This window comes from Nipponia nippon, unplaced genomic scaffold, assembly GCF_047370975.1.
Source record: "Nipponia nippon isolate SJK-2023a ecotype South Korea unplaced genomic scaffold, ASM4737097v1 scaffold_23, whole genome shotgun sequence".
NCBI classification, from domain to species: Eukaryota; Metazoa; Chordata; class Aves; order Pelecaniformes; family Threskiornithidae; genus Nipponia; species Nipponia nippon.
In genome coordinates this window covers 7510367-7533018 of record NW_028262340.1, presented here as the reverse complement: position 1 = coordinate 7533018, position 22652 = coordinate 7510367, and the positions used below count along the sequence as shown (strand labels likewise).

At 57.6% G+C, this 22652-nt stretch overlaps 1 protein-coding gene across 10 annotated transcripts; it reads right to left on the bottom strand.

The window, feature by feature from the left end:
* Window positions 1-3134: 3134 nt before the first annotated feature.
* LDLRAP1 (low density lipoprotein receptor adaptor protein 1) lies at window positions 3135-21370 on the bottom strand. Of its 10 annotated transcripts, XR_015705497.1 has the most exons (10): window positions 21158-21361; window positions 18442-18584; window positions 16731-16843; window positions 13866-13980; window positions 10933-11005; window positions 10411-10494; window positions 8893-9023; window positions 7226-7260; window positions 3898-5212; window positions 3135-3616 (listed from the first exon to the last, which is right to left on the bottom strand). XR_015705497.1 is itself a non-coding variant. In XM_087761018.1 (9 exons), exons 1-9 carry the CDS (start codon window positions 21240-21242, stop codon window positions 5068-5070), a joined length of 924 nt encoding a protein of 307 aa, XP_087617144.1. In that variant the 5' UTR covers window positions 21243-21361; the 3' UTR covers window positions 3135-5067. The 10 variants fall into 10 exon arrangements, 6 of the variants coding, with proteins under 6 accessions (XP_087617144.1, XP_087617145.1, XP_087617146.1 ...); XM_087761018.1 differs by having other exon boundaries at window positions 3135-5212; XM_087761019.1 differs by having other exon boundaries at window positions 3135-5212; window positions 8893-9020; window positions 21158-21360.
* Window positions 21371-22652: the final 1282 nt, after the last annotated feature.

The window sequence follows — 22652 nt, the reverse complement described above, 5'->3', positions numbered from 1 at the left end:
GCCAGCGTGAGAGGCCGGTGGCAGTAAATTAACCAGCACTTGGTCACTAATAACCTTCACGTTCACTGCGCAACCGGCTCTGATCTTCCTGCCCTTCCTACATCTGCTTTCTGGCCCCGGCTCTCTGGCCCCGTTTCCACTCCCATCTCAGAAGACTTCCTCTTCCTGCAGCGTTTAATGACTTGACATCTCTTCTTTTTGTAAAGCCAATATTTCTTCGCTGAGCCAAGAACCAGCTGGAGATGTTTGCTTTTCGCAGGGAAGAAAAATAACAACCAACCCCCAGCAACCCACAACGCTCTTTCCCATTATCCTTCCCCTGGGCATTAGAGGAGAGGTGCTAAATAAATGAAGTAATGCAATATTAAGACTCCCTCTGTCATAAGCAGTATCCACTCGCTCCTGATAAATTGCTCGCAGTCAGATGCCGGCTTGCTGCTAAAAGGCCTTCCCAGCCGCGGGCTGGCAGCAGAGGCCCTGCTCGCTCGCTCCTCCTTTGCGCCCGGTAATTTCACGCGGCCGCTGGTGTGGGCTCCCGGGTCCCCTCCGTGCCGCTGCCGGGGAAAGCTCCTGGGTCCTCCGAAGCCCGCGTTGCATCTTGCTCGGCTCCAGGTGTCCGACGGGGCTTCTGCTGCCTCCGCAGAGGGAGCCGCTGCGGGGGATTTTATGTTGCAACAGAGCAGGGGCACAACACGGGCACCCTCAGCCCCAGGCTGCCACCGACCCGATGAATCAAAGCCCCGGGTGCCAGGGGAAGCGGGCCCAGAGGGTCAGCAGGCTTTCCTCTGAAGGAGGGGCGTAAAAAAGTTCACTTTTTGACAAGTTTATGGATTTTTGGCACTAAAATTACAGGTTTTTCGGAAGGAGATATTTTCACACACTGAAGGGATTTGGCAGAATAACCCCGCGCCCCTCGTCGTTCGTGCGGACCAAGAGCGGCCGCGTTGGCCTGCGGCTCCGCAGCTCCCTGCGATGGAAACTTTGACAAAAGCCATTTGCTAACCCTGTATCACTGCTCCTGTCTCCCGCTGCAATATCGTCTCCTGCTATTAAGTGCTGCAAACCCTGGAAGAAGTTCAAAAGCAGAGGCAGAGACACGCTTGCAAAATACCCTTTCAGCGCCATTTGCTGACCCGTGGCGAGCTCCTCTTGAGCAAGCCCCTGCCCCGGGTCCAGGCGAGGCTGGCGGCAAGGCTTTCAGCAAACATCGCCTTAGCCTGGCGTTTTTTCTGGTTCAGCTCCCCTTGGCTTCGGCAGGGATGAATCTCATCGGGGTCTGGCAGATTGCTGCTGCTGTTGCAGACAGCCGTCACGGAACGCCGACGCCTAAGAGTGGAGGAGAGCGGTGCTCAGCCAACACCCCCTCCATTCCCCCCTCCATCCCCAGCCAAAACGCATTTGTGCTTCTCCACCAGGTTGGTTATTTCTTCTTGCTTCAGAGCACAGAAAGCCTTGCAGAGCAGCCCACGGCTCCGGCACCCTGGGGCTGGCTATAAAAAACCATAATACAGCATTCAGGTGTTCAGATGAAATGTTGCTCTCTGTATTTGTACTTTAAAAAAGAATGATCTGGGTAACAACAGCCCTACAGCTCTCGCTCAGGCTTGGCATGAATTTACAAAGCCTCTCGGCGCTCTGAGGAGAGAGAAGGTCCGAGCTCAGTACCTGCTGCGCTGCTGGATTCGGCCCCGACGCACGGAACACGGCTGCCCATCGCTCGAGAGCACTCGCTGAACAGAGAAGAGACGGCAGGCAGCTACAGGCCGGGTTTGTTGTTTTGGGGGATGCATTAAATGAGTTCAACGAATTACAGCGCCGGCAGTAAAAGAAATGAGCTCTGAAGTACGTGGTTTGCGCTAGCCGCAGGTTTTATTTCTTTAGCAGGTGCTTTGGGGAGGGAGATTGAAGACGGGCTCTGAGCTAGCTGCCTCGCCCACGCTGGCTACCGGCCCTAGGATGGATGGAGCCGTTACCTCCCACGTACACCCCGTGCCACCGCAGGGTGACGGACCGGCATTTCACAGCACAGCCACAGCTGAGGCAGAAGGGAGGAAAACGGGCAGCAAAGCCTCTCCACGTCCCCCGGGGAGACACGGGGCTGGGGCCGGCAGAGTCACCGGCCCCCGGCCGATGCCGCAGCGCCCGTGCAGGCAGCTGCCATTTCGTGGCGCGGCCGCCTCGCACCACGCTGAGCCCCGTCCTCCCTCCCAAGCACGCGGCCGTCGGGGGGAAGGAGATGGATGCTGGAAATTTCTTAACCGGCACTTAAAAAAAGGTCACATCAAAACTGAAAGATCAATTTGTTCCTCGGCACCGCCATTGGTTATGCACGAAGGCGCAGGCTGCCAGTCCTCGAGTACTCATCATCGGGGGCATCTCCTCACGCTGGAACAGGCAATTTAAACAGAAAAATGAACTTTTACTGAATTTGTTTGGTTAGCCTAACGCTGCAGGTAGAGGCATCTCTGCAAAGCCCCTTTGCTCTGCCCGCAGCTCTGAGAGCCCGAAGGCAGCGTGGGGCTGCTCCGGGTTACAGCTGCCCGGCAGCGTCCCCAGGAGCCCCCCGCGCTCCCCGAGGAGCGGGAGCAGCCGGTGGCCGTGGGACCCCGCTCGCGGCTGGCAAAGGCGGGGGAGGCCGAGCGCGCAGCGCGGCGTTGGGCTCTCCGGGCTGCCTTCATTTAGGCAGCAGCTGTACAAATTAAACTCCCCCCAAGGGAGCAGTGCTTTGCACAGCAACTCAGCAACTCTATCAATTAAAAATGTTGGGGTTTGACGTTACCAGCACCACGTTTGCCTGCAGATGAGACCGAAGCACCGACTTCCCTCTCCCGTCCTCTGTCCCAGCCTTACCCGGAGGCCGACCCGGCGCGGCGGGGGCTCAGGCGGGGACGGATTTACCAGGCAGGCTGCAGCGGTCACCTCCCGAGCGGCGCGGGCTGGTGTCTAACGGCAGCTGCTCTCCCACCTCGATGGCCCTGGAAGGAGGCTTCCAATGGACACAAACCTCCCGTGGACGCTTCCCGTCGCTTACTGCTACGCGTCAAGGGAGACAGAGGACTCAACCAGTCAGAAACACAAAGGCTTCTACGGGTTAAAAGGACCGCGGTAAAAATAAAGTCACCCAGCACAGACACTCCAAAAAATGGTAGAACTTTTATCTTCCTCAGTACAGATATTCTTTACAGCAGAAGGATTTCTTAAACTATATACATACATATATAGTACTGTGCATTTCAGTAAATGCTCCTAGAGTCTCTAGAAAAGGAGAAAGACCCACGCATAGCGCAACGCTCGGGGGCCACTCCTGCAGCCCCAGGAGAGCGGCGCTCCCGGGGACGGGCCGAGGCGCTTGCCCCCGCGCCTCTGCCAGCTCCGGCGTCGCTCGCGCAACGGGTTCACGGCTCTACCGCGTGCCTCTGCGGCACGGACAAACTTTGAGTAATGCCTTCAACGGCGAGAGTGACGTTACACGTAAGATCAAATAAGTCATAGGCGCAGTAGTTGGAAGATGTAAAATTGCCTTAAACACAATTTTGCAGGATAAACGGAGCACACATTTTATTGAGAGACACGATGACTCAGCTTCACAAGTCCTCGATACCGTATCACAACAACACTTAGGGAAAAAAAAAAATCAAATCTAAGTTAGAGTCACTCAGCTGTTTCCTAATAAATTCTTACAGCTGACAAAGAGGTTTTTCTTTTTTTTTTTTCCTGCAAGCAGTTTTAAGAGAGTTATAAAGAGCTATCTGGGGAATGAATTAGTGTTTCAAAACCAAGTTACAAATCTATAAAACAGATTAGTATACTTCACATAAGGCCACAAACACTGCAAACTGTCAGTGCGACTATTTAGGATCATTAAACTTAATCTTTTAATTAGCATAAGCTTTATACCTCCATTACTTATGTTCGGTCCCCAGAGCAGATGAAGACAGCTTCCCGAGCCTCCCGGGAGCTGCGGCTCTCGGTGGGAAGAGGATCGGAGCCCCGCTGGAAGGGGCACCTCCTGCTAACTGAACAGCCAGGTATCGGTCTCGCCTCATCCAATTCCATCTGAGTCTATTGACTGAGCAACAACCGAATGGTTTTGAGACGGTAAAAAGGCACGCGCAGCCAAATCCACTTAGCAGAGCTAAGAACATGGATCTGTTGTGCTGCTGGCTTCACCCGGCCTGCAACTTCCAACACGCTTTAGCAAAACGAATTGTTACTCCCCGGTGGTTTTGCTGTTAAAGCCACCGGTGCAGCGGAGCCTTGGTGGCTCGAGTCGCATCAGAAGCGGCGCGCGTGAGCAGTCAGTTTTGAAACAGACCTGCAGCATTGCCAGGTTAGGGGGTTTTTTGGGTAAATAGCTTCTGAAGAGAAGTTACAGGCACTGCTTACCTTGACAATTCGGACCATTGCTTTCAGTTCAAGTTTTAAAGTGCAAAACTTCATAGAGTCTTTGGGTAAAAAAGTGTCAGTTCCCATACGACGCCGGCAAAGGAACAGCCCGAACGCGCAGGGGTGACTGACAACTGCGAGAGCGCCGCAGACGCTCACAACAAAAGCGAGATCTCTGCTACCTCCGATTTTAACACTGTTAGCAGCTGCTGCAAATCTCCTCCCTCCGCCTAGGCAGGTGATGTGTTGTTCAAGAAACAGTGGATTAGTAACAGTTGTGCTTGCAATTGCATTTGCATCTGCAGACCTTTGTCTAGAAAAGTATATACAGAGCGACTTTGGTGTTGCATAGTCTTTTTCAGAGAGGCACAGGCACTGCTGAAGGTCCTTCCGTGGTATATTGCCACCTAACACTGTAGATGCTCTACACACCTTCCGATAACATATGTAAACTGTAACGGCTATGAATAAATATGTTGAAGAGCATCTCGTGGTTTAGATAAAAGCAAGGTACAAAAATCTGCATTAGATTTCTAAAGCTTTGGTCTAAACTGTGCTGTAACATCAGCTGACTTGGTGAAGAGCCCTCAGGAGTCCCTTGCGTACGGCACCCGCAACAGCGTGATTCAGTCCACAGACTTTAGCGGTTCTTCTCACGTCAGCTGTTAGATGCATCCGACCTCAAAACGTGAACAGATCATCCTTCTCGCCTGTGTTGGAATCTATTTTGTTCCAGTCTGCAGGCGAGAGCGTTTCTGCGCTCTGGATGTCTTGAGCCGTCAGTCCTGTGTCGAGGACGTGAGGGTTTGTTCTCGACTGAGCCAGTCTAAGAGGGGAGAAAAACAGAAAGTAAGAACACAAATCCGTGCCGTTTATAGCCTGGACGCTTGATGCATCCGTAATGCCGAACCCTAGCTGCAGTTCCACATTTCAAAATCCTCCAACGGAATGGAATAATTCAGTAAGGGGAGAGCTGGCACACAACATGTGCAGCGCTCTCAAGTTCGTTGCAGCTTTGCTGCTGGTTTATCCTAACATTTCCCCTACAGGCATCCAGGGAATTTGCAGTCTGGACACCCCGTGTATTAATGGCCTGGCAGAATGGTGCCGTTTTCCTCCCCCGAGCCGTGCATCCTTAGCTGGGATCTTATCTCGTCGGCAAGGCTGCACCGACCAAGGGAGCAGCCTCACTGCAGTGACTCGATGTTGACGGCGCTGCGTCTGCACACGCAGCCTGTGCTGCAGCTCGCTGCCGCCGCTCCGCCCGCCGCACGCCCTGGCCCGAGCGCTTAACTCAGGGCTAAGACGCAGCAGGACTCAGATCAGCCCTAAAGGGTCTTCATCTCAGCCCATCCTAGACGTTCCACAAAACCGAACAAGCCCCAGTTTGCTGTTGTGTTTTTAAATACCTCTGTGAAAAGGTAACACTGCAGCATCAATTCTCCCAGGGCCAAAAGGTTAACTCAAATATTTGGTGTTTCATCCAGGGGAAGCACGGTGTCAAACAAGCCTCAGATTAAACTGGCCACATGCACGTTTTGTAATAAAAAAGAAAAATGACCAGTGATGATGTTGCGGCAGGAACGCTGTCAGAAGCATCTGCCTCGGTGGATGAGCAGTCCAAATACTGAGTCACTGGAAGGCCAAGGGTGATGTGACAGCTCGGCATCCAGCAATGCAAAACAAAAGACCGCAACCAACAACATCTGCTTAATTAAGTAGGGCAAGGAACAGAGGTGAGGAAAATAGACGACATTAAGACATAAATTCAAGCAGCCCCTTTATCGAGCACAACTTGGGACAGGGCTACTGTGGAAGCGAAAGCTGGAAATCATTGCTGAGCGCCGAACAAGGCTCGGAGGCTGTTTCCTTAGGGCTGAGCAGGCAGGGTCTGTGCTGCTGCACACCCCGGCGGACGCGAGAGGCTCTCGGGGAGGTGGCGGTGCTGGGCTCGGCCCTGACTCCCTCCTTCAGCACCTCCCGGCCGGAGGAAGGGTCCCGGCACCTCTCTGCTGCCCGTAGCATCTGCACCCAAGGCAACTCTTGGCCCAAACCGGGGCCTCCGCAGCTCACGCTGCCCAAACAGTGGCCGGGTGGCTTCGTGCCCTGACCTGGAGGACGGGACCCGTGAACGCTAAAGCATCCCCGTCACCCCGCAGGGGCCTGCCCGCACGAGGACAGGCAGGAAAACTCACCTGAAAGAAAATGGATTTGTTTAACATTGCTGGATTGCTCGGCGTGCAGGTACAGGGAAGCTCTTAATTTGGACTGGAGTGCGAACTAAGCCACACGAAGCCACAAACTCTGAATGTGCTCAGGTGCACGAATTCAAAATCGGCGCCACAGAGTCGCCCTGACGCAACCGCGCTGCAACAGGGACCGGAGGAGCAGGGAGGCCGCCCTCCGCAGCTGCTGCTGGCTTGGGGACAGATGGGAACGAGATCCCAGGGTTAGCCCAAACCTCACGGAGGGGCGAGGAAGGGTAAAGTCCCCCGTGCCAGAAGCTGGGACCAGCGTTGCCGCAGCTAACACGGGAGTTGGAAACGGGCAGCCTCAAACCACCCTGGCAAGCAGGAGCGGACACCAACTGCTTGGGGAATTAAATTCCCTATCACATACAGCCTCTCTCCATCCTTAAAAGGTTGTCAAAATATTTGGCTTATCAGCCAGCCTCAAAGCCTATCTTTCAATTAACAGCTGAGGCACTGATGGGGCAGCTGCCTAGGTCAGATCACGGCGGCTGATTAGATTAGGAGCATTATTAAAAGCCAGTCACTAGTCAAGTCTCCCGGGCTGGTCCCCGGTGGCATGAACTTGTAAAGGGAGTTATGAGAATTACCTTGAAAATGCCTCGTCCAGACCATCATCCATTTCCTTTGTTAAAGAGATAAAAAGAGAGAGAAGTAGTTGCTAAGAGAATGCACAAAAGTGTATTTAGAGATCTGGCTCTGCGCTTGAGCATGGCAGACAAAAAAAATATATGTGTATATCGACTTCCAAGTGCCTAAAGCAACACTCCTCTCCTTGGGCAGGTTTTACCTCACTCCGTAGGAGCCCCAGGGTAAGAGGGTCACGCCGGGCGGTCCGGGCGTCCTCAGAGCAGATCCAGGGCTTGGGTCAGGGACGCCGCGCTCCCCCCGCAGCCCAGGGCCGGGCGGGGGCCTGGCCCTTTCCCACAATCTCCAAACCAGGCTGATTCTGCCCCACTGCCTGCGTGGACTGGACCTGGCCCATCAGCTGGACCACATCCCTCTCTGGGGTTAACCACAGCCCTCGGCTCTTCCAGCTCCTGCCACGAGACTGGCACACGCTGCGGGTTCCTGCTAAGAGGGGGAACTTGGACGGAGCTCGCGCAGATGCTGCGGGCCACCCTCAGGGCTCTTCTGGAGCAGGAACCCAGAAAGCAACTCTGCACCGGCACCCAGGAGGGACCCACGCTGCTCGCAGGCAACTCTGGGATCCTTCGTCTCAGGTCTGCTCTGAAGGTGTCCCAGGGAGAGCACTGGAGCTGCTCGCGGGAGAAGGGTTTCCCATGCAGGAAGATGGGCTCTGTGCGAGGGCTTTGCCACGGACAGACTTGACTATTCCCAAAACCTTGTGATGTACTTACAGACTTAATGTAATATGTAAAGTATGAAAACTCTGCAAGAAGGGAGGGGTCGGAGACCGCTGGTAAGCCTCCAGGATTTGATATGACTTAGAGCTGATCTTCAGGTTTAACCCGAAAAGCCTCAGGCTCAGACCTGGCAGACTCAAGAAACAGGCTCCAGGCAAAGGCCTTTGTCATTCAATTCTCCAAAATTTAGCGGACTGCGTGTTTGCAGAGAGGGCACGTGGCGGGGACGAGGTCCTGGGTCAAGTGGGGCTTTGAAGCCCCAGCCCAGTCGGTGACGGAGCTCTTGGGCGCGGAGGAGGCTCCCCTGCGGGTGCGCACGCAGACACGGGGCCTGGGTCGTTATTTCTCTATTAGTGGGCCACGAAGCCATTAAGCCAGATGACTGAGGACCTTTTAGAGAAGCCATCCATGCTCACACAGGCCAGATGATACAGCCGCAAACAAGAAGGAGGAAGAAATGAGAGTAATAACGAACATAAATATAACCTGGTTTTAGTGAACAGTAAACAAAAGCCAGCAACATAATGATTTTTTCCCCTGAACAGAGCAGTTAGGTGGGCTCTCAATTAAGTGACAAACCACTGAGAAATGCTGCTCGAGAATAAGTAATATTCAATTACCTGACAGTGGCGTTTCTCAGAGCGCCTCGCAATCTTGTTCATTTATTTACAGAGCCTAAAAAGGGCAGTAGGTACTCGAACACTAATCGATCATTTCGAGTAGGACACCGAAACCCCGCTTGCTCGGGCATCTCTGAAACCCTGCCTGAACGGCCCAGCCACCCCGGAGCTCCCGGGGGGTTTATCCAAGAGAAAGCCCCAGGACGAGACCTGGCATCGCTCCCTGCCCCCGGCTCGGCAGAGGCCGCGGTGCCCCGGGCACACACTTACCCACACCACGTTGTTATTGACAGAGGAGCTGGGCCCAAACATGCTGTTATCCAAGTGTGGGGAGTTTGCGCTGCCGCTCAGGGGCGATTTGGCAGGATCTTCTAAATCCAGCAAGTTCCCTGTGGCTGCTGCTGTGAACAGAGCAGAGAGGGAATGAGGCAGGGGAGGGGAAAACAGAGGTGACACAAAACAAAGCCTTTTTGCAGCAATTGCTTCCCCTCAAGAGGGGAATTAAAGGGTTGCATCCAATTCCTTCAGGATGGCCCTGAGTTTTAACGTGCAGGAGCTGCATTCACCCCAGTGGGCGCTGTGGTTTCAGCCTGAAGAATTTGCGATGCTCAGATCAGGCACCCAAGACCCCCTCGACAGGGACGCGGGCGAGGACTGCCCGGCTCATCCCTCCAGCAGCCGTCAGCAGAAGCTCCTGGGTGCCCGCTTACGTTCAGGGTGAGCCAGGATCGGCGCCAGGCAAAGCTGAGCCATCCCAGCCCCAGGACATCCCAGCCCCGGGGCTTCACAGCCCAGGGCGGGAACAGACTGCGAGCAATATCCACAGCTCAGCCCACGGCATCGATTCAGCATCTTGCAAAGATGCATCGTTATTTTACAGGACCGAGGGCAAATCCTGCGCTGGGTGAAGAGCGGTCTGTAGCTTGGGGGCTGCCGGTGCACCGCAGGCTGGGTTGTTTCAGGGAACCCTCAGATCCTCCCCATCGCCCTGCAGTAAGGGCGATGCAGAAGCATCCCAGCTGCGGCGCGTCCCCAGGCAGACGCCGGGGCCCATTCCTACACCCGTGGCAGCCCCGAGCCTCGCTGATCCCGGTGTGCCACCGTTTGTGACAGATTCCTCCAGTCCTGGGCCTTCACATGAAGAAATGAGACGTGCCAGCCTGGAAGGAAGCCCAGTTTAATGCTATTTTCCTCCATGCCAAATCCTCTTATCTCTGTGGCCAGCATGGAAGAGAGATTAGCCTCTTGTCCCACTTCTCCCTGGCTACGCGTCTTGCATTTCAGAGGCAGCAGAGGACCCATGGCCAGGCACTGAATTACGAGGGGGTTTACTGTTGAATTGCTTTATTTTCACACACCTCTCCTTCCTTAGGGGAGCCGGAGGCGGAGTGGCACCTGGATGCCCATCTCCTTCAGCCGATGGGATGGCAAGTGTTTCAGGTCCAAGACAAACCCAAAATCAAACGTGGGATGTGGGGGCCAATGCTAAGCTCGTAAGGAAATTATGGCCAGTTTGCCGGGGGCAGAAGCAAACAGATTTGGGGTGGCAGCAGCTGTGTATGAGGGGCTGCGTGAGATATTTAAGGGGGAGATGGAAGGGCTGGGCAGGCGGCCACTGTGTCCCAAGCGCTCTGCTGAGGGCAACATCTCCGCTACGACAGAAGCGTTTGCTCCTCGCTGGTCTTCAAAGCCCTCCCAGGAGCCTGCCCTGTCCAGCGCAAACCCTGCAGACCTCAGGCCGTTCCCCGTTCCCGACCCTGAAGCAAAGCTCTGCTGTCGGTGACTTACGTGCATCGGGGTGGACAGGGGCTTCCGAGTTGGGGCTGCTCGTCCCTTCTCCTTCCAAGATGGACCTTTCCCGCTTCTCCTTCTCTGCAAAAGGAGGAGACCCCGTCACTGCCCACAGAGCGCTTTCCCGCGAGCTTTTAGGGAGAAGGGACGGGGGGACGGCTAGGACGGCCACCAGGTCTCCTCTGCCCACAGCAGCCCAGGCTCTGGGTGCATTTTATAATCTCGTGGAGGGTGAAAGCAAAAATCCTGACAGCGGCAGGGCTCTGAGGTACCACGGAGAAGCACCAGGTCCTTCACACCCCGCCTGCAAGAGAGGAGCACAGCCAAAATCGGGCTGGATTTACAAGGCTGCTGAGAAAAACCAGGCAGATGCCTTAAATCACACCAGCGGTCGGACCAACCTTGACAGCAGCCTGGAAATTTGGAGGCAAGAGGAAAAAGGCACTTGAAAGCTGGAAAAACCCCGAAGTCATCCCTTGAACTTTCACGTGAAGAGTGGGAAGAGGGGAAAAAACTCACCTTCCTTAGCTGCTTGCCAGAACTCAAATGCGATTTTGAAGGCCTGGGCTACGGTGAGGGTGACTGCTTGGGCCTGGAAAGACAGTGGGGAGGCAGCACGTTAATCGACGGGCCCTCATGTAGATTTACATCATTTGGAGGTTTTGCTTTGCAGATTCACGTTAACCTGGATCCAACCAGTCCTCTGCTCTGCGCCCTCCCCGCCTGGCTGGGCAGGGGAGATCAAATATTGATGGAAGCAGAGACTTGCTCCGTGTAGGACATGCAGCTCGCTGTGGACACATCTTTAGGTGTAATGGGAAGATGGAGAAGGCAGGGACGTGGCTGTCGCGGCCATCGCGCTGACGGATGGGAGAGAAGAGCTGCTCCTGACCGCGGGGCGCGCGCAGCTCTTCCTGCACCCCACGCCTAAGCGTGATCCAAACAAGCGCGAGTGCTGCACAGCCCCAGGCTCGGCGCTGCAGCTCCCCGAGGGACACGGCTCCCCGCTCCAGGGCTGGGCTGCACCCACTGCAGAGCATCACCCACCAGAACGACCAACACCTCAAAGGGAATCAGCGCCCGGGCCGAGCCCTGGAGCACGCCGCTGTCGGCCGCACCAGGGCCAGGGAGGGATGTGTAGAGCTGCGGTCCATCCCTCCCCGGCACCGCGCACGACTGCACGCACAAGGATGCTCTGAGAGCAACAGGGTAAAACGGCATGAATTTGCAGCTCTCTCCAATGGGGAGCAATCTCAGAGGCAGGACGAAAGAGACCCCAGGGTCTTCCCCTGGCCGCCCCGAGCGAAGCTGGGGTCTCACTGGCTTAGACCAAGAGCGTGGGGTCATTTTGCAACAGCCAGGGCCGCAGCAGGAGCAGGGACACCTTCTCCTTCGCTCCCTCCATTCCTCCCCAGGCCGGGAGCTGGAGCAGCATTAAAAAACCCCACACCCTTAAATAGCCCAAGTTGCTGGAGATGTATAAATAGCGACATAAATGCCAGTTTCATTAGGAGAAGGCAGAGCTCACGAGCAGCTGAAGCGCAAGGAGATAACGAGTAACACTCTGCAAGGCTGGCACGCTGCAGGAGCCTTGAGATGTGAGTTCGTTTTACGAAGCTGCAAACTGAACATACCCAGACGCGGGTCCGTAACCCGCAGCCCCGGCAGCTCGGAGGACGGAGCCGCGGGGGGAGCGCGAAGGGAGCAGAGGCGTCCCCCAAAAGCCAGGCGCTCCTGCGCGGGAGGGGCGAGGAGACCCGGCAAACCTATCGGTGCCAATTAAGCCCTGCAAAGCAGGAGAGCTCATTTGAATGTCGGAGCTATTTACATCTTTGATGGAAGTGCAAACGCTTTATAGCAAAAACTTAAATATGGTAATTAAGTATGAAACTCCTCACAGCTGTTTACAATTTAAGCTGTCACATCTGAATCAAGTTTAATAGACCCAGCTACCATTGAGAATTACCCATGAACTAAAAATATGGACTAATTATATGCCCGTGACTGGTAGCTGCGCGCACGTTCAGGGACCCTGCCCTGGGGCAGGGATGGTCCCTGGCCTGGGAGCAGGGCATCACCTTACCAGCACGATGTTCGTGCGTCTTAAAGACAAGGAAAAAAATTATATTTCTAGTTGTTGCCACAAAAGGCCTTGGAGAACTTTATTTGGAGCTGATGTGCCACTGAGAGAATTCTTTTAGCACTGGAGAGATTTAAATTTTAATTTGCGGAGCAAGGCTTATCTTCGCCGTGCAAGGATGGGAGCGCACGCCGCAGAAAGGAGAGACAACTTGTAGCTTCCATTATTCTCTCCCCGGAAAAAAAACCCAAACGAGTCGGGAGAAGCGCAGAATATTAACAGAGCTGCGGCGGCCGCGCTCCGGGCACAGGGATGCTCATCGGGACCCAGGGATCGCCACGCCGGGATGCAGCGGGTGGGAACGGCTCTCAGGTTTCCCTGCCGATTCGGGAGATGCCGTTCTCTGCTTGGGCCCCGCAAGAGGCACAGGGGAAGGTTTCTGGGGGCAGAGGGATCTGACCTGCCCCTCCTCTCCCCTACAGCCCCTTCCTGCCGCGGGGAGGGGGCTCAGCCCCAGCTCCGGCCCCACTGGAGGGACCCCCAGGGCTCTCCTTGCCCCACTCGCAGCCAGTGCCCAGTGATCCACTTCTCTCCCTCGCCCGCTCATCAGTGCTGGGTCCCTGCCCATCCTGATGCACTGAATCAGCAGGAAAAAATCCTGCAAGTGGGTTCAAAGCAAGAGCCTGAGACCGTTTTCTATACCCAGGTCTCTGGGGCTCCGAGCCCCATCCTCGGCATGCAGCAGGGTCTCCTGCGCTGCTCCCGCAGGGAGGACACGGCCCCATCTGCAAAGAAGCTGCTAAAAATCGGACAAGGAGCTTCAATGGCAAGAAATGGAAGGAAGCCAGGGCGGTGAGCCCAGAACCGCTGGCGAAATGCCTCCCATCAACGAGGCTGCTCCCGGGCACCTCGCTACCAGCCTCCCCGGAGACCTCCCCGCCTGCCAAAGCCTCTCGGCGCGCCGGGCTCAGGCCGGCTCCGGCAGCCCGGGGAAGTGGATGCTTAGTAGGGGAAGAGTCCCAGCAGCTGGGACCGCAGCACGGCAGGGGGGTTCCAGGTGCCGGTGCAGGGCCAGGTCCTCTCACCCCGGCTCCAGACCCTGGGGCAGAAAGGCCTTTACCTGCCCAGACAACGGGCTGAATCCAGCCCGGAGTTACGCCTGCTCAAGAGCAACGGCCTGGCACTGGGCAGCATCGCTGGGATTAAACCGCCCAGGGGCAGGCAGCGACGGCAGCAGGAGGTGGGTGCTCTCCTGCGGCTGTTCGCCGGGGCAGGGCCCTCGCTCTAACTAGGGGCAGAGCTGTTACCTCCCCGGCACAGCCCCTCTCTGCTTCCTCCTCCTACACATCCCCATTTCTTCCTCTGGACTGACCATTTTCCGTTTGGTACAGAGGAAGGCATGGCACTCCAGGTTCTCATTGAGCTGGTTCTGGGCAATGTAGGCAAACACTTTATCGTGGATCTTGTCTGCTGTGCAGTAGGATATCCTGAAAGACAGAACGAAACGTCTTGTCCGGGGCACTGTGTGCAAGGGAGATCAACAACCCCGCCGCTGACCTGCCCGCAAGCGCCTACCCCAGGGCTTCCAGCTCCGGGGCCGAGCAGGGGAGGCAGAGGGAGCGTGGGAGCGTTACCAGGCTTCGGTGCAACTCCTTCCCAAAGCGGAGGAGTCGACGCCACTGGCTTGAGCGTAAGAGAAGCCCAGAGCAACTCCCGCAGCCACAGCGTGAACCACATCCATCACACGCAGAAGCAGGAGAGAAGAGAAAATGTTTCGCCTTGTGGGAAAGGACAGGTTAGAGAAGGCAGAGACCCTGCAGTGTGCCAGCCTGGGACTACGCCTGACAAATGCTCTGCCTTTAAAAGAGAGGCTCCGGAAGATTTTCCTTGGAGAATAAGCTTGCAAGGAGAGAGGAGGACTTGTTCTCAGCCTACGATTTAATCTTGAGGCTCAAACCAGGGCAAGAAATTGATGCAGGGGTGCCCAAGAAAAGCTGTTGGAAAGGCTGAAATTCAGGCTCTGAGATCCGCAGTAGCAGATGCATGGGATGCTCCGAGACCCCTGAGCACATGGGACACGGGGAAGGAGGCTTGGCCACCCCAGTGGAGCATCCCCAGGACGGCCGAGAGTCTCTCTCAGCCCCCAGGCAGGGCAAAGCTCACTCCAAAATGCCGAACAAGGCTCTGGAAGAGCGACAGGCTGACCTGTCTGGGGAGATCAGGCTGTGACCGGGGGCTCAGCTCCCTTCTGCGGGGCAGCGGGTCCCTCAGCATCGGCCACCTCTGCCTCCCGTGGGTCCATCTGCACCAGGAGCTGCAGGACTGAGCGTCTCGTCTGAGGCCAGCGAGCACAGGAGCAGCCCTGGAGGTTTAGTGCAAGGCAGCAGGCGCTAGCAGCGAGCAAAGCCTCTTCCCTGGACAGAGCAAAGAGGTGGTAAGGAAAGAGAAAACGCAAGAAAAAAGTGGGACGCTTCAGTAAAAGTTTTCCCATGGCCTCACGATGCCCATTCAGCTCCTGCTCTCGCTGCCCCCGAGAGTTTGCAGGGAGGGGACTGGAAGGTCCCAGTTCCCAGCAGATGCTGGGACTTAAAAAGCCACATTCAAAATTTATTTACACTGCATTAGTTTGTTGCTGCATGTGAGGATGCTTCTGCTCGATGGCCTATATTTTGTCTTCCAGAGCTGAGCCGTGCTCTGGATTAAAGAGGCACTTGGAGGCTCACTCCTTCCTCCCGTTTGTTCCCAAAGCGGCGCGGCCACTCTTAATAAATCGCGACGAAGCCGTGGAAGGTCGTCTGCGCAGGCACGTGGCCCTTCCAGCACCCCCCAGCGCTCAGCTCGATATTCGATGGCCATTAATCTCCAGGGAAAGGATAACTCGCACCCGCCTCTGAAGCGAGCCAGTTTTACGACCGAGGCCTCTGGCAGTGGCACACCCGGTGACGGTGGCTGCGTTTTAGCTGCGGCCACGCCGTCCTGCCCCAGCACATGGCCCGGGGCAAGAGCTCAGAGCCAGCATCATCCCGGTGAATAGAAAAGCCGAAGAGAAGACAGTAGAGGCGTTAGAGGAAAGCCCTGGGGCTGCCATGGGCAGAGCCCGCTCGCAGAGTGGGGAGGTGACCCCCCCCCAGACCCCGGCTTTCGCCGGGAACCCCGCTCCCGCAGCGCCAGCATCTCCGGGGAGCAGCGTCAGGCCCCACGCCAACAGCCTGTTTCGGATGCGCTGACTTCAGTCAACTGAATCGAGGGGATGCTCGTGCATGAGCACCGACCGGGAGGAACAGCTTTATCGATGGCTGTTAAAGCATCTAGGGAGAATTTAAGGCAGCGTCTAAAAAGCCCGGCCCCACGGCTCTGCCTGCTTTTACACCAGCGCAGTGATCCCTATTTTCGCCCAGCTCTGCTCTTTAGCAGCGGGTTTATCTGAGCGGGGGGCTCAGCGGCAGCAGCTGTACCCGACTGCCGAGTTTGAACTGGAGAAAAGCAAGCGGGTTAGTAGCCTGGTTAGAGAGAGTGCCCCAACCCAGTGCTCCCCATCCCACATTTAGCAAAGGGGGACAGAGCAGCAGGCGAAGGACAGAAGCAGAGTGTGGGGGATGAAGAGGGAGAAGGGATGGAGGAGATGGGAAGGGCCAGATCCGAGCTGAGCTCTGCTCCGCCAGGCCTGCACCTGCCTCCAGCCTTTTTGGAAGAAATACTTGCCAAATACTTGAAATACTTGAGGAGTGGGTACGGGATAACGCATCCTCGCCCTCCCCATGCTGGCATTAGGTCGCAACGGCCGTCCCAGCCCAGCTCTTTGTCAGAGCTACTTGAACGTACCAGAGGTGCAGAGCAGCCAGCGAGGGGAGGGCACCCCAGCTCTGGCGCTCGCGTCCTCGCCCGCTCAGAGATGCTCTGGCCACCCTCCAAGTTCGACTGTTGCCGTCACCCTGGGTGCTTTGACATTTCTATTGCCAAAAACAGGCGGTAAAGCCATGTGTGGGGCGCTTGGCTGTGGATCTGCAGTCCACACACACGACACCTCCAGGCTTGTCACGTCTTTCCTTACCCCTGGCTGGACACTTATTGCACCAGACATAAATTTACCTTAAATTTAGCAACCACCCTCCATCCCCCACCTTCACTTTCCATCAAGGTGTGAAGGCCAGCGAGGAGCCAGCTCAGCGTGGGTGCAGACCGGAGCAGACGAGGAGCCTTGGGGCACGCACCCGCTGAAGGGCATCCCGTAACCCACCTGTATATGGAGACGTTCTCGATCAGCTCGTTCGTTCCGCTGTCGTTTAACATGATCCCTCTGGGCGAGACTTTCAGAGTCACCTTCTGCAGTTTCTTTCCACTTGCTTTCGCCTTTGGAAGGAAAAGAGGCAGGGAAAGTTACAGACTTTAACACCGATACGTCCAAAGGTACCTGAGCAGAGCAGAGACTCCAGGTACGCACCACCTAACAGGCATATTAATAGCACTCGTTAGTACTAGAGACTGAATTTACTACCAGGTGTGAGAAGGCACTCATTAAAACTTTTCCTTCCCTGAAGCGGGGATTTTTGCTGGCATTAACGAGACGAGGACAGACACCGTCCACCCCACGCTGCACAGGCCCAGCACCTCCGCGAGGGTTTGCCCGCGGCCATCGGCACAAAGCAGCTGCTGCTCTGGCCGAGCCGCGCGAGCGCTTTGCGACACCCCGGGGAGTTCTGTCTTTAGGGCCAGCTCCGGAGCGGAGGGGAACACCAGCACGAACAAGGGAGGAGGACGGTCCTGCAGGACACGGGCTCCCAAGCAGCCGGCTTTGAGCTGTGCTGCCAAACCGCGCTCGAGCGGCAAAGCATCCCCACACCACGGTCAGAACACTGGTTTAAAAAGTAACGAGACTTTTAAGGGCCACTTTCTCTTATATACTAGTCTCGTGTTTTCAGCCTTCAGGTTACATTAGCTCACCGCCCAGCTTCTCTCCAAAAAAAACCCCCAAAAAACCCCCAAAAAACCCCCAAACCAAATCCCCACAGCTAGCTACTTGCAGACTGCAGACCTGGATCCTCAGCCCTGCTCCCTGGGGACCTCACTTGAGCCGCATCCAGGCCGGCCGGCGGTCAGTCCTGCCCTTCTGAGGCTGGCCTCAGGCTTTTATTTAAAGGCTCCGTCCTCGGTCGATCAGAGCAGACGTGAAGGGCTCTGCCAGCGGCTCCCGTTTCATGCGAGCGCTCTCCTCCTGTCCAGCTCAGCACGTGCCAGGAAAGGATCCGTCATTACCCAGCGCAGTTCGCCACCCCATTGAGTTTTATGATGGTTAACTGTACAATTGGGTCTTTGCCTCGTTCAGTTTTATAAGGGCTTAAAAGCATTAATTTTACTTGGAGCCTGGTGAGCAGGGGCTCCAGGGAGGCTTGGTGTTAGAGGATGGCTGAAAATTGTTCCCTCTTGCATCAGAGGTTACAGCTGGACGGTGGCTGCATTGGCTGGGAACCGGAGCAAGCTGTCCTGCTCCCTTCTCCTCTTAACCCTCCAAATCCCGGGAAGGAAAACCCAGAACTGCATGCCAGCAATTGCTCACGCGCTGGCCACGCTCGAAACGCTGTCCCTGCCTTGCAAGAGGAGAGATGACCCCAGAGAAGGCTGATGTCACCAGATCAGAGGCTCCTTCCACACCCAGCGTCACCCAGAGCTTATCAAGGGGAGCCAGACCTCAGAGACGTAACGCAGCTCCCCGCAGCCTGCCCCATCCGCGGGCTGGGGCTGGTCCCAAGGGCTTGCCAGTGCCACTGTCTGCGTTTCTGCCTGCCCCACCACCGTCTGCTCGCCCCTGGAAGCGCCGGACCTGCAATCCTGGCACCCCCCAGCCTGCAGACGGACAGCTCTGCCTTCAGACCTGCGGCTTTTGAAACTCCCCGGTGACAGACTCGTTTGAGCAGCAGGAGACAGGGCTCTGCTCCAGCATGGACACTCACGGTAGCCACGATCCTTTTGACGGCAGCCGCAGAGAGCTCCTCGCCTTTGGGCTGCTCCACCAGCGTCATGCCCATGTACTTGAGGCTGAAGAGCATCCCCTCCAGCAGCGTCTCACGGGTATCCGTCCAGTTCTCCGGGAGCTCTAGAGAGGTGACAGAGGCTCTTAGATTCCCAAATGCACAAGGACACCCGTCAAGCCGCGAGGGAGGGTTTAGGTACGAGCACGGTGATGGTTTAGCCACCGCCTGGACCCCCGTGCCCGAGCAGCTGGGAGCTCACGGTGCTGCCACGGCTGGCGTGAGGCGCTGGGGGAAGGAGACGGGGCAGAGACAAGAACAACCCCCCCAGAATTTTTTCCACAAGCCACAGCAAATGGTAGCGACCCTTTAAGATCCATCAGCTCCTCAGTTTAATTGTGAGCGTCCAGGCCCACACCATAACCAAGGGGATCCTGAGCACCAGCCCCAGCCAGGCGCAGGGGAGGGCTCGGTGCCGCCCCACGCTCAGCAATAACCTCACCCCGTGCTAACCACCGCCTGCCCGCAGAGGCTAAGACAGGATTTGCCGCTAGCGAAGCCCACGCACACAGCCGCAGGGATCCACGTAATGCGCTGTGACTCGCTGAATCGGTCACCACCAGCCCTGAGGAGCCCATGGCGCAGGTGAAGCTTCACCGGGGAGAGGCCTCTGCTCTCCCCTGGGATCGCCAAGGAGGCCACCAGCCTCTTCCCTTACGTGCTAGGCGGTGGGAAGCAGGGTCTGAGACACAGAGAGAAGCTTGGGACCGCGTTAGAAGTCAGGGGGTTATTTCTAAGCCTGAAATTTTTGCACCACAGGATCCAACCTCCAAACACGGAGCTGGCAACCCAGGATCTGCTGCTCTCGTGTTTAAGGAGGGTCTTGCTTTCAGCAGGGGGCAACAAACCCCAGCCTCCCGAGGCGCCCACGGCCCTGGGGAGCGATAGGGCTCCCGGAGCAGAGCCTCTGCTCGCTGCAGACAAAACACGTCCCTGAAGGCTTTGCTGCCTTGTATTCGGCCTCCTTCGGCTGCCTCCAAGCAGCAGGGCCAAACTCGGCAGCTCCCTGCAAACCCGCAGCGCCGGGAGGGCAGGGCTGCAGGGACACGGGAGGAGACTCAGCCTCCCGGCGAAGGTGAGACGGGAGATAAGCCATAAGCCCCAGCACCGCTCCCAGCGCCGGGCGTGGGTGCCGAGCAGCGACCCGCCCCGGCCGGCCCGGCACCGGCTCAGGGTGAAGTGACGGAAGCTGGGTGGGAGCGGTCCCCTGGGGAGACGAGAGTTTGCAGGAGGGCAGGGGCTCCACGCCCGACACACGGCAGCAGGCCCCAGCCCCAAACAGGGAAAAGAAAAACCGAGGACAGGCGGGATACTGCGTTTACCTCGCATCCCAGCTAGAAGCAGAGGGTGCCAGCAAAAAGTCTGGATTTCTCAAAAGCCAAGGGTGCTGCCGCTGTCCTCCCACCCTCGGCGGCCAAAGCCGGGCGAGCACGCTGGGGTGGCGGGCAGCTGCCTGCCCCACGCTCCCTGCCTTGCTAGCCAGGTGCATGCCCCCCGGTCCCATACCCCGTGCAGGGCAGCTCGGGGCCTCACTGAGGACGGGGACCCCCTGAGCACCCCACACTGCCTGGGACAATGCCGGCTGCAGCGGGGCCCTGGGCACCCACAGCTTGCGCTGGCCCGGGACGGAAACAGGGGCGGTTTGGGTGCAGCCACCGAAGTGCTTTCGGAAAGGAAGGAGCTCCGGAGGCAGCGCAGACAGGCGCGCGCTCCGCCGCGCATCCTGTTCTGCACCCTTCGCCGCCACCTCACGCAAACGACTGCGCCCGGGCCTGGGGCGCGCCCGTCCCGTGGGGCAATGGCGATGCCCCCTGCCCGGCGAAGGGCACCGGGCTGCTTTGCAAGGCGACTCCGCAGCGGCTCAGGGCGAGTCCGAGGGCTGCCGCATCTCGAGGAGCACGTCCTTGTGGGCACGTCCCGCGAGGCCACGCTGGGGCAGCACCCCGCGCCCGCCATGCGGCCCCCCGAGGCCGCCCTCCTCCAGCCAGCCGCCCCGTCGCGTCCCGCAGCCGTTGGCCCTTAATCCCAGCGAAAAGGTGTCACGGTGCCAGGTCAATCTCATCGGATTAGTAAAATGAAGAAGTTTGATCTCGCTTGCAGGTGGCAAGGGGTGCAGGCAGGGCAAGGCACCCTCCCGCTGCGATGCTCGGGGCTCCGGGCAGGGGTCAGCCGCGCTGGTCCCCCCTTCCCCGGCCGCAGCGGGAGGACGCCCGGCAGGGGCCAAGTGGCCGCTCGCCCATGGGCCAGTGATCGCGTGACGGAGCCAGCAGTGGGACGAGGCCAGAAACCGCCCGCCGGGCTCCTCCGTCCCTCGCCCTGGCTTGGGGGACAGGGACAGCCCCCCCCCCCCCCCACGGCTGCACGGGGAAGGGGCGCAGGGGGAAGGCGGGTGCCATGCGGGGAAGAGGGGGCAAAAAGGGGGGTGAAAAAAGGGGTGCGAGAGGAGTAACGCGGAAAGGGGATACTGCGAGGCATAGAAAAGGGGCGGGGGGGAGAGCAAACAGGGTTAAACCTGGTTAAAAGGGGGTGCAGGAGGAAAAATGGGTGCAGGGGGGCGAGAAGCGGGCTAAAGCCGGGAGGGAGGAAGGGGGGCGCGGGGGGAGAGGCGCTGCGGGGAAAGCAGGGCGGCGGGGCTCACTCTTGTGTCGGCCGCCGGCCCAGGAGGGCTTGTGGACGCTGGGGCTCCGCAGCAGCGCTCGACCCGCCGACTTCAGCGCGTCCATCCCGCCGCCGCCGCCGCCGCCGCCGCCGCCGCCGCCGCCCCGCTCCCGCTCCCGCTCCCGGCCCCGCCGCAAACTTTCCTGCGGCGCCAGCGCTGACCGCGTCCGGGGGCGGGGCCCGCATGCAAATCGCGGCGCCGTGACGTCACGCTGCCACGCCCCGCATGGACCACGCCCCCCCCCCGGAGGTCCCCGGAGCTGCGCGGTGCCCCTCGCCCTGCGCCCGGGCTGCGGGGAGCCCCCGGCAGGGCCGGGGGGGGGGGCCGGGGGGCTGCGGGGACCCCGAGACTCGGCAGAGACCTGGGGGGGCCCCCCCCAGATGGGGGGAGCTACTGCGCCCCATAGAGCTTCCCCACGGGAGACCTGGGGACCCCCGATGTCCCCAGAGCCACCTGCGGGAGCAGGGGGAGGCAGCAAACAGCAGCTCCACGGGGGGGTCCGACCCAGATTCGGGGCAGGAGACCCTTCCCGGGGCTCCACAACAGCACGACCCCAATCGCCCCGCTTCGGCATGCTCCGGCGACGCCAAAGAAAGGGGCGTTTGCCCCTGGGAGGCGTTTGATTGCCCCCATGCCGGGATGAGAAAATGGGATATGATATTTTAATACCGTGTTTGATAAAGGTTACTCTGAGCACGTGCCGCCCCTCCGTGTCACCGCGGCCGCCAGCGTGCTTTTAACTCGGCCTGAACATAATTGTATGGAAGATTAAGGCCCTCAAAGGCTTTCTGAAATTAAAGGGATAATAACGAGGAGGTTAAACCCCATATTTAGGATTTGTAGAATAATGCCTTACAAAGCCTATTATTCACAGAACCATTTGTGTAATTGAAAAATCCCTTTTTAGTTAAATTTTACCACTCCCCGCTCACATTTGTAGCTGGGAGCCCGGGAGTCACCGGCGGCTGGTTCCCCTCCGCAGGACGCGAGCGGGGAGCGGAAGGGTTAGGCAGGATCTCTCCGCCAAAAAGCCCAGCCTAAAATAGGACGGTGCCACTGCTACGTCTCCATTTAGTGCCTGGTTTGAATCTGAGCAGGGGAGAGCTGGGGATGGCAACCAAAACTTGAAAGAAGAAACTTCCCCCCGAGGGCTAACCACATCGGAGCGGCTCTCTAAAGGCAGCAGCACACAAATACCAAAAAACCTGAAAAATCGCTGTGTCAGGAACAAATTTAAGCATATACATAGATCCATCTCTGTGCAGCAACTCACTTAACTCTCTGCGCTTACTTCAAGCACATGCTCAGACCTAACTGAAGCCCAGGGTTGTAAGCACACGCTCAAATGTTTCACTAAATGGTTGACGGAGCTTAGCTCCCCCCCAGCAGCCCGCATTTCACCGGAGGGCTTCCTGCTTGCCAATAACCGATGAGTTAAGGCAGACACCTTTGCAATTAATCCATTGACAAACTA